Raw genomic sequence first — 10,621 nt, 5'->3', positions numbered from 1 at the left:
TTCCCCTGACCCTCGTAAAATATTATCTGTAGCCTATGTTGTGGTCTTTCTTATGGAACACTAATGTTGTGGGTAATAGTTTTGCAGCAAATCATTCTGCAAGTCTGCCACCCTACCACACAAGTTTAAACAAACCACACACATACTCATATCACACACACTGACATAAATGAATATTGGCTTTGCTTTTGATAAATGGTCTGTAAGAGCTATAAGTAAGTGCCGTGTTAGCATTCCAGCAAAACCCATTGAGGTATATCTGACCCATTTGATATCTTTTTTTTTTTATTGTAAGTGGTATTAAAACTTCATTCAAAAGCATGTGGTAAAACTGGAGGTCCAAAGGTTGGAGAACTGATATAATACATTTACATTTAATCATTTATCAGACGCTTTTATCCAAAGCGTCAACCCAAACCACTCATTTAATGTTTAACTACTTCTAGTGTTGTGAATTCTTCATATCCTGTGGACTCTAGATGTCCATTCTGGTGCAGGAAAGACATAGTGAGTTTACAGTCCTCAGGACATACTCGCCACTCTTGATGGATGACACATTTCTGGTCACAGAAGCTGGGAGGCAAGTGAATTTCTGATGGAGTCATTCTGAAGACCCTCTTCAGCATCTCAGAGACCTAAACTGGTTTTAAGTTCAGTTTTATTTTCTCCTCTGACCTCAATGCTAAATAAAAACAGTATGTCATAACTTCAGGAAAGTTTCTCTAGTATATTTGTAGCTTTTCATCATTAAAACCCTGTTGGACTGCTTATTAACTAATGTTGTTACTATTATCACTGAATATTAGTGAGATTGTTTTATTATTATAACTGAACTTAAACTAACTAACTACTACTTAAACTTGCATTTTTTTTCTAATAACTGTTTGGAAAACAGCTACCAGCTAATGGTGTCCATCGATCCCTCCATTTTATTAAATGCTTGTACTATGAAGGAATGCTGTAGCCTATCCCAGCTGTCATTGAGAGAGAGGACGGGTACACCCTGGACAGGTAGCCAGTCCCTAATGCTGTCTTTATATTTTATAATATGAATTTAAATGTGTGAGAACATTTGCAATAGGCTAAAACTTAAACCTTGAAAAGTACAGAAGCTATAGTAATTAAATAGTTATGGAGCATCTGACATCAGCAGCATTAGTTAGAAAGGCTTTCAAACTAATCAATGTGTATTTTTGTGCATGTACTGTAACTGGATGTCCACTCACACTCCGTTTTCCTGGTTACTACAGTGAGTTTAGACATAAAGTGAGATGCAACTGTACTGACTTGTTTTACATTGTCTGTGCAAATCAATGATTTACTATACAACAGATAAAGATAAAATGTGACTCCGGAGTGAACTCAGGATATACAGGAGACAGGAGAGTTGTTTAAGAACTACACATGTTGTTGTACACATGTATAACAGTAAATTGAACTGACTTACTGACAGTAGTCATAAAATATCAACACAAGAAATAAAGACAACATGGACAACAATGCTATAATCTTAAATCTTAAATTTGAATAATGGACACTAAATGTAAGAAAGAAGGTTTTCTCACTATGAGTGACTTTCATTTAATTCAAGTTTTGGAATATATTCAAAACATTCCTGTGTCTCAGTCATAAAACCTTTTTCTCCAGATGATTAAAGCCTAGTCTGGTGTATAATGTTATTCTACAGTTTAGAGGAAATGGCCAAATGGCATTCTTTATTTGTCAAGATGCATAGTAGTTCACGTGTCCTTGAGCTGAATGCCATTAAGCTATAAAATGTGATGTGAGGCATCTACTCGACAAACACTCCTCAGATTGTGTTCACCGTCTTCCTCTCTGGTCCTGCTACAAGGAATTAAATCCTGAAACACAGAATACTGATAAACCTGTCAATAATTACTTTGTTAAAACTAGTGCTCACCTTTCAACTGCTTTGATTCAGAAATGTAATTAACATCCTAAATAAAATCACAAGGTTACACTGATATGATTAATGTACAGTACTTAACGTTCACATATGTAAAAAATAAACATAATAAAATATACATTTGATGGCAGATAGTACTGTAGTATGCATACATGCGTAGCATGTACAGATACAGACACAGTCACTGTACCTGAAATCTCTCCTTTATCTGCTCATTCACTGCTACCAGTAAGGTGTAAGCATAAATTGCAGACACCTATTAATCATCATTTTTGTGCCATTACTTGCACTGAACTGTCACTCTGCTTTTCATTTTTAGGCAAAAATGCAAGGCACTACAGTACATTAATAGCTAGAAGTAGAGTCCATGACATTGAAATGTTTTGGTTGTTATTAAACAGTGCATACATTTACACAGAGAGGTCAAGGGAATTTGAAGAGTGATGAGTCACGTTTTAATTTCAGGCAGTGATTGTTTTTTTATCCTTACTCTGCAGTTCAGTTTCATAGCTACATTTACTTTAACAGCACATGATTTCTGTCACTGAACTGAGCAGCATCCTGAAACCACACTTTCTCCACATGCTCTTTTCCGAGCTCCCAGAGTTGTTGAAGAATGTGAACTCCCTTTCTAGATGAAATCATTAGATACTCTGTATTTTCAGGATGCAACTTCACACTGTAACGAGCCAAAACTAATGATTGGCAGAAACGAGACAGCACCAGCACATAGAGACAATCTTTCTCCATTTCGTTAAGGGGGAGGACACTTTCCCAGCCTGCGAGGACAGGTCCACCCACCTCAATGGGTCTAGGGTGCTCTGTCATCATGTACATGATAGTGATGGCGAGTTCATGGATGTAGTAGCCACTGTTCATGTCCCCAAAGTCAAGAATTCCAGAGATCTTGTAGCCCTCACTGTCACAAGGTTGAACAAGCACATTGAGGTCATTGAAGTCGCCATGGTTAACGCCTTAGAAAAGAAATCAATCAAATGTTACTGCTTGGGAACCAATATATAGTGACATATCTCTCTAGCCACTATTTCACCAGATAGGGTTCACTTGGCCATAGCAACTTCTTTTAAAGGAGACCTGGTCAGAACACCAAGTTCAAACAGGATAGTTCAACATCAAAAACACGTATAATTCAATTGACTTTGATTTTAAGTTATGCTAATGATGAATGCATGATGAATTTCTGAAAACGTAAACAAAAACATGTTTTTTGTTTACAAATTTAGTTGAATTCTAGCAAACTCTGAATCTGCGACTGATACAGCAGAGAGTCTGTTCTCTGCAGAAACCGAGGTAGTTTGGCAGTTAAGATGTGGATATACTTGCTTTTAACGACACATTTACATTATTGTCACAGCGACCTCATGTATCCTGTGCTGATTCTGAATGTTAGTTGCAGATCTATCAGCTCTCCACTTCACAGGGACAAATGCCAAAAGAGCTGGTTGTTTAGACCTGTGCCTACAGCTGTGCACACCTTGCAAACTACCAGCTGTTACAGAAGTCAGTCTGAAAACCACTGATAAAGACTCTAAACATACATTTGCTGCTAACAAATGGAGAGTGACACTAAAAGTGGGAGGTCAAGAGATACAATAGATATAATACTCACACTTGCGGAAACTGGAGCGTTTGGGGATCACACAGGTTTTGTACTGGTGAATGACAGACTTCACAACCTCCTGAAGAGGATCTCCATCTAATACATTGATGTACTCCTCCAGAAGGGTAACATTTGACAGACTCCAGATGAACTTCTCCCTCTGCAACAAACTAAGATGAGGATGTTCCAACTGAAAAATAAACAAAAAGAAAAGAGAAAGCAACACATTTATATCAGTTAAGAACTTTTGTGTTATTGCTATTTTTATAAATGAACAGCAAAAGGGATCTATTAAATAATAATATAAACATATGTTACATTAAAGTATAGTATAATGATATGATTAGTAAATTATTTTACCTTTTCTAGTATTTTGTCCATCCTGGCTGCTGTCTTTCCGGTTTCATAAAGTAACTGTGGCGTTAAAGGAACCTTAGAAATAGTGGTTCCAGGCAGATAAGTCAACAGCCGTACCAGGTACTTCTGAGAGCCATAGCCACAGTCTGCCGAAGGTGAAAACAGAGTTAGTATTGTTACCACTTCCCTTACTATTACGTCTCTTGAAGTACGCTGCGTTGTGTTGTTTTTGTGTTGTGTTGTGTTGTGTTGGTGGAGTAGCAAACCAAACAGAAGCAATGTTGGTCTAAACCCCATGCTGCAGACAAACACACTAATTAACAATTAGGAATATAATAGTATAATGCTTTACTTCAGATATGGCTCGGAAGAAGCGTTTACTCAAGTAAAAGTCTGAGTTACTTACAGTGTGGCTGATATTTGCTCTAAGGGTTATTTTTCCCTTATAACATGAAATTCAAGTGCAAACAAACTACATCCATGAGTGACAACATAAAACTTGAATTGGTGTGATTGTGCAAGGCCAGTGTTTTTACAGGCAGTCTTCATGCCAATTAATTGTTTTCTCATTACAGAGGCAACAGTTACAGTACAATGTGGTATCATTCAATCATTTGACATTAGGATGATTGTTTTATTTCAGTATTTAATCTTTATGCAGTCAAGTAATTGCTTAGTTGCATATACATTAAATGCATGTGCAATCTATCAGATGGTACAAAAACAATGGGTAAAGGCCCTTAACTTCAAAGTTATATTCGAAGTTGGATTCAAAATGTATTCAAAACTAATTTAAAGCATGTGATAAGTCATGAAATTAAAGGTTAGATAGGTGTATTATTAACCTGCCCTACCCTGTTAATGCATACCTAGCAGCTTTCACTGTGTTAAAACATCCTGGACTGAACCTCCTTCTAAGGTGATTCCCATATAACAGTTTATTTTGTAAGGCAAATTGCATGCTATGGATAAATTCACGTAACCAGGGAAAATGCAACAGAAAAGCAGTCAACATTTAATGTTTTTAACTATACCTTGATGCAGAAACATAGCTGTGGAAGGTGCTGTAGTCTATATGGATCCAATTTTCTGAAAATACGTGATCTACTTCATCTTTTCAATCAACTTAAAAGGCAATATTACTCAGGTCTGAACTGTGTGACTGGTTTCATACCTAATTCTTCCAGACTTATGAGCTGTCCTGATGTAGTGGGCAGGGCGGTTTGGGCAGGAAGTCCATTCTGGTGCAGGAAGGACATGGCATAAGTCTGCACCTCAATCAGAGCTGGGTTCTTACTGTCCTCTGAGTTCATGATCTTCACGACGTACTCGCCGCCCTCGATCGGCGCCATATAGAAGTTCTGGTCATCATAGCTGGGCAGCGAGCGAATTTCCGATGGAGTTAACCCGAAGAGCCTCTTCACCATGTCAGACACCTGAGACTGGCTGAAGTTGGGCTTGGAGTGCTTCTCTGCCATTAATGCTAAACGTAAACAACATGTTGTGACTAAAAACAGTCGTTTAATGCAGTGATTTATAAAACAACATCTCCTTTTATGCATTTTCCACTGGATTCATACACCTTCTCACATTAATAAACAAATGCAGAAGCTGATGCCTCTTCATTCTCCCTTTCTTTTTTATTTGGGAATAGATGTGCGTAGATGGAATTAGTTTTATTGTATTATGACTGTTACACAGTGCACAGTTTTAATACTGTCATTCGTTTAAAGGGCGGCTTCATTCAAATGATCAAGAAACAAATACAAACCTAGTGGTTTATGAACATTGTAGACACAGTCAAAATGAGAATAAGCCTGGAAATTTGCAACAATGCAATGGAGGTCATTATGTTTGTGGAGCAGGAACATTTTCAACAACAACATCCAGGAACTTTCCAGGAACTTTCCAGGAAAGTCGCTGTCACCACGTCCACTGACTGCAGCGTCTTTTATTAGTCATTTACTCTGAAGACTTGACTGATATGATCCGAGTCCACTTCCAGACCTCATTTCACAAGTCCCACAGAAAAGCTCGACACTCCCAGCGCAGACAGCGTCTCTGTCTGGTATTAAAGATGTAAACTGTGACTTTATAAATCGTTTTAAATAAAGGACGGCTTTCCTGCGGTGCGACTTCCTCGTGGTCAGTATAACTTGAAAATGACATAAGCTCCTAGGACTAATTCAGCACGAAATAACGGAAAGCTGAGGTGAGGGGGCGAATAACATATAATAATAATGATGATTGTAATAAAAGTCCACAGACCTACCTGTTACTGTATTAAAAACACCGGGGGAGAGTTTCTAAGTAGCTGTGTGCAGCGTCCAGAGCCTCTGAAGCCACGGGGCAGCTAGAACTACACTTCCGGTTCGATTTTTCAAAATACAACTGATGGTAGTACCGTGTAAAGCTGAAGTATTGAGATTTTAAGTGATAAGTATAGCATTATTGTACATTATAGGGTGACTCCATCTTCCAAATTGAAGTAGAACTGCGTGTTCACAATGTGCGTGTGTGTGTGTGTGTGTGTGTGTTTTTTTTTTTTTTTTTAATCGTACCAATGTCAAGTAAAGTATTTTTAAGGTAAAGCAACTTCCGGTCACTATTTTCCACGCTAAGAGAGCCGGAAGCTGAGACAGTGAAACATGTGACCACAACGTAAACATGTATTTTTGTTTTATATGTTATATATAGATTTATAACAGCCTTGTCGGGGAAGAATCACATTAAAAATTAACTTCCATTAGGAATTTTCAACATAAAGCAGTCAAGTTGATGACTGTTCTGGACAACAGGTCTAAAGTCCTGTGAAGTTTAATTTGTTCTTACAATTAAGAATTACAAACTTAAAAATCAGGACATAACTGAACACAACCAGGATGCTACTGTATTTAAATCTCTTTGGTGAGGATGAACATGTCACTAAGCATTGAACAATCTATACTGCCTGCAGCTTTTCACAGCTTTGGTCTTACCAGACAGACAGTTGTTAAAAGCTTATCACTAACTTTGCTGCTTTATTCTTTTGTCACTGTATGTCTGCATGTCTTGCAGCTGCTTATGGAGGTAGCCTATTACAGGTATTATCTTCAGTTCTTACCTGCTGCATTTTTACGCCTCAAGTGCACATTAAATTTGTGCACACTACACTGGCATTTAAATTCCCCTTTCAACTGACTATGATGGATTGCAGTATTGACATAGTTATTTCTGGATGTTTTTATTAAATGTCAGGCCTTCAGACACAGTAAAGGCAAATTTGAGAATACACACACATGCTACCACAAAGTAGTGTTTTAGAAACACCGGGGAACTGAACGAATGACAACCCTCTACAGGTGTGCTGGAAAAAAAAATGCCAAAAGAGAAACCAACAAACATAATTGGATGAAGGGCAGTCTTGGTTTAATGGTTTTAATTTTCAGACCGTGCCTTACATTTTACATTTACACTTAGTCATTTTTCAAAGCAACTTACAAGTGCACCTGCAAATACTCAAAAACATTTTATTCATTGGCATATAGCAAAGGAGGAGCCAGGAATCAAGCACCTTACCCTGAGATTCATAGACAAATATAAACACACAGTGGAGGCCCTGCAATGCCACAGTCCTTTGGATTGGTCGCAATGAAATCATGCAAACAACTTTTGATATGTTTTCCTGAATTTCTCACTATGCAGCATTACTTTCCTTTTTTACATACACATTAACATTAACACTACATGAGCCACTGTTACTGTATCATTCAGTATGAGCACTGTCTTGTGCATATAGATTGCATTATTCTTACCATCTCTAATTCAGATAAAATGCAGTATTTGTACTGTAACATGTCTGAATTATTTGCAAATGGCTACAAATGGCCACTATGGCTACATATTTCCTACTTTTGGTCACTGAGCTGAGCAGCATCCTGAAACCACACTTTCTCCACATGCTCTTTTCCGAGCTCCCAGAATTGATGAAGAATGTGAACTCCCTTCTTGCATGAAATCATCAGATACTCTTCATTTTCAGGATGCAACTTCACACTGTAACGAGCCAAAACGAATGATTGGCAGAAACGAGACAGCACCAGCACATAGAGACAATCTTTCTCCACCTCGTTGAGGGGGAGGACACTTTCCCAGCCAGCGAGGACAGGTCCACCCACCTCAACTGGTCTAGGGTGCTCTGTCATCATGTACACGATAGTGATGGCGAGTTCATGGATGTAGTAGCCACTGTTCATGCCCCCAAAGTCAAGGATTCCAGAGATCTTGTAGCCCTCACTCTGACAAGGTTGAACAAGCACGTTGAGGTCATTGAAGTCTCCATGGTTAACGCCTTAGAAAGGAAACCAATCAAATGTTACTGTTTATGTAATACTACTCATGTAGGTATATATCAACATCTTATTTGACTTTTAGTCAACTAGGCAGAATCACACTGATATTAGCAAGCTCCATTTCATGGAGAAACAAGTAGTATTACAATTAGCGGCAGCATTAGCTGGAATTTCTAGACTGTTCTCAACAGTTTGGGCAGGAGTCACTGATTAGGACTGAAAGGACAAGCAGTAACCAAAATGGAGGTTGGTGGCAAAAGTCGAAGGTCATAAGTAAGAGATACGGAGTATATATAGCACTCACACTTGCGGAAACTGGAGCGTTTGGGGATCACACAGGTTTTGTACTGGTGAATGACAGACTTCACAACCTCCTGAAGAGGATCTCCATCTAATACATTGATGTACTCCTCCAGAAGGGTAACATTTGACAGACTCCAGATGTACTTCTCCCTCTGCAACAAACTAAGATGAGGATGTTCCAACTGAAAAACAAACAAACAATACTGTGAATTAGCAAGCAGAATATAATTTGCAAGATCCTGACTAAGAAATCTGCTCTATAATTATGGTCTTATTAGTCGATGAGCAGTGAAAAATACTGTAATCATTTATTTAATAAATTATATGAATTCTAAAATAATAGAAACACAGTTGATACTTTAGTAGCATTGATGTAAAAACAATATCATCACTGGTACTGTACATATTAGCATTTGTCACTTCTTTTAGTATCACTTCCAGTACTTAAAATGTTTTAAATATATTTGATGGTATTACATAACAAAGTAAGTATTTTACATATTTCACAGTGGTGTAAGTATTTGACCTTTTCTAGGATTTTGTCCATCCTGGCTGCTGTCTTTCCGGTTTCATAAAGTAACTGTTGTGTTAAAGGAACCTTAGAAATAGTGGTTCCAGGCAGATAAGTCAACAGCCGCACCAGGTACTTCTGAGAGCCATAGCCACAATCTGCCAAAGGAGAAAACTGAATTAGTTTTACTGATATATACTGTACATTTTGTGGCTTTAGAGACTTGACTGTATTTTTCATATCAACATTTCAGTACCATATCTTATTTAAAAAAGCAGTCACAGCACAGTGAGCAATGGACTAATCTCTAATGCATTAAATTATATTATAACTCCATTATGAACTGTCTTACTGATTGCATACCTATTTCTTCCAGACTAATGAGCTGCCCTGAGGTAGTGGGCAGGACTGTTTGGGTAGGAAGTCCATTCTGTTGCAGGAACGACATGGCATAAGTCTGCACCTCAATCAGTTCAGGGTTCTTACTGTCTTCTGTGTTTGTGATCTTCAAGACGTACTCGCTGCCCTCAGGAGATGCAACATAGAAGTTCTGGTCATCATAGCTGGGCAGCGAGCAAAGTACAGATGGCATGAGCTCAAAAAGCCTCTTCACCATCTCAGATGCCTGAGCTTGGCTGAAGTTTGGTTTGGAGTGCTTCTTGGACATTGTTACTAAATAAAGCAGCAGTTTAATAAAAAACAGATTTTCATTACATCAGTGACATCAGGGATTCTGGAAACCTGTAAATTTGCATTTAGTAATTTTTATCCAAAACAACTTAAAAGGGTAGGCAATAAAGAGGTAAGCGTGAGGGGGTCTTGCTGAAGGACCTCTACTGAAGGTACGCCACAGCCTTGTTTTCTTATTTTTTAACAACAAAATAATTTTTCCTAATAAATTTAAGTTCCACTGTACTGACCAATACAGTGAAGGTTCTTTAGTTTGTTATCAAGTATCAAAAAATAAATTTAAGGAAATCTACAACAATATCTCTTACCAGAACAAGTTGTTGTTGATCTTGACAGTCTACATCCAAAGATCACTACGCCTACTATTCTCATTAGTGGAATTTGTTTCCGACACAGTCCATAGAACTTGACTGTGGAAACTATTTCCTGACCTTTGGACCACTGGACAGTGACTCACAAATCACAGAATCTGCAAAGTGTACTGTAACTGAGATTGAATAAATGAGTTTCCTTACAAGTTACTAAGTTACTAATAACTTGGAAGTGACATTTGTTCTTCGTGTTATAAGGGCTTTCACATTTTTACAGCTTTGGTTGGTAACGGTTGGGTCTCAGCAGCTCCTGAGTGCACTGACGTGAACATGACTGTTCATGTGTTAACAGCATATTTTGTGAATTCTATATATTCTAAGTATTGTAAACAATATGTACTGTTTCGTGTGTGTGCATCTTGTAAGGGGGTTGGGAAGCTTTTCAGTGTATGCACAGGAGTGTACGTCTGTTTGGGAGCGTGTTGTTGTCATGAATGCTGAGCAGATTTCAAATATATTCCCTTTTCTCTCACAGTTCCTTCATGCTGACTGTCTGTGCAGATGGAGCCT

The 10,621-nt window shown here is 38.0% G+C and overlaps 2 protein-coding genes across 2 annotated transcripts; both read right to left on the bottom strand.

Moving 5' to 3' along the window:
• Positions 1-1,560: 1,560 nt before the first annotated feature.
• Positions 1,561-6,285, bottom strand: LOC113151974 (hydroxylysine kinase-like). The gene is made up of 5 exons (XM_026344853.1): positions 6,178-6,285; positions 5,080-5,388; positions 3,909-4,051; positions 3,558-3,738; positions 1,561-2,901 (listed from the first exon to the last, which is right to left on the bottom strand). The coding sequence occupies exons 2-5, from the start codon at positions 5,381-5,383 to the stop codon at positions 2,444-2,446; spliced, it is 1,086 nt and encodes a 361-aa protein (XP_026200638.1). The 5' UTR covers positions 5,384-5,388; positions 6,178-6,285; the 3' UTR covers positions 1,561-2,443.
• A 1,178-nt stretch (positions 6,286-7,463) lies between these two features.
• On the bottom strand, positions 7,464-10,198 carry LOC113152686 (hydroxylysine kinase-like). Its single transcript, XM_026346077.2, has 5 exons — positions 10,049-10,198; positions 9,414-9,722; positions 9,066-9,208; positions 8,541-8,721; positions 7,464-8,235 (listed from the first exon to the last, which is right to left on the bottom strand). Exons 1-5 carry the CDS (start codon positions 10,110-10,112, stop codon positions 7,793-7,795), a joined length of 1,140 nt encoding a protein of 379 aa, XP_026201862.1. The 5' UTR covers positions 10,113-10,198; the 3' UTR covers positions 7,464-7,792.
• Positions 10,199-10,621: the final 423 nt, after the last annotated feature.

Source organism: Anabas testudineus, chromosome 4, assembly GCF_900324465.2.
Source record: "Anabas testudineus chromosome 4, fAnaTes1.2, whole genome shotgun sequence".
Lineage (NCBI taxonomy): Eukaryota > Metazoa > Chordata > Actinopteri > Anabantiformes > Anabantidae > Anabas > Anabas testudineus.
This window is presented reverse-complemented; position numbering and strand designations above follow the sequence as displayed.

Bases quoted from the DNA above. Each gene is read 5' to 3' on its own strand.
- LOC113151974 (XM_026344853.1), bottom strand. From the start codon at position 5,383: ATGGCAGAGAAGCACTCCAAGCCCAACTTCAGCCAGTCTCAGGTGTCT. The intron at 4,052-5,079 runs GTATGAAACCAG...CACCTTCGGCAG, and splicing joins CATAAGTCTGGAAGAATTAG to ACTGTGGCTATGGCTCTCAG. The intron at 2,902-3,557 runs GTGAGTATTATA...TTCTTTTCTAAG, and splicing joins ACGCTCCAGTTTCCGCAAGT to GCGTTAACCATGGCGACTTC.
- LOC113152686 (XM_026346077.2), bottom strand. From the start codon at position 10,112: ATGAGAATAGTAGGCGTAGTGATCTTTGGATGTAGACTGTCAAGATCA. The intron at 9,723-10,048 runs GTAAGAGATATT...TGCTTTATTTAG, and splicing joins ATCAACAACAACTTGTTCTG to TAACAATGTCCAAGAAGCAC. The intron at 8,722-9,065 runs GTCAAATACTTA...TTTGTTTTTCAG, and splicing joins TGGACAAAATCCTAGAAAAG to TTGGAACATCCTCATCTTAG.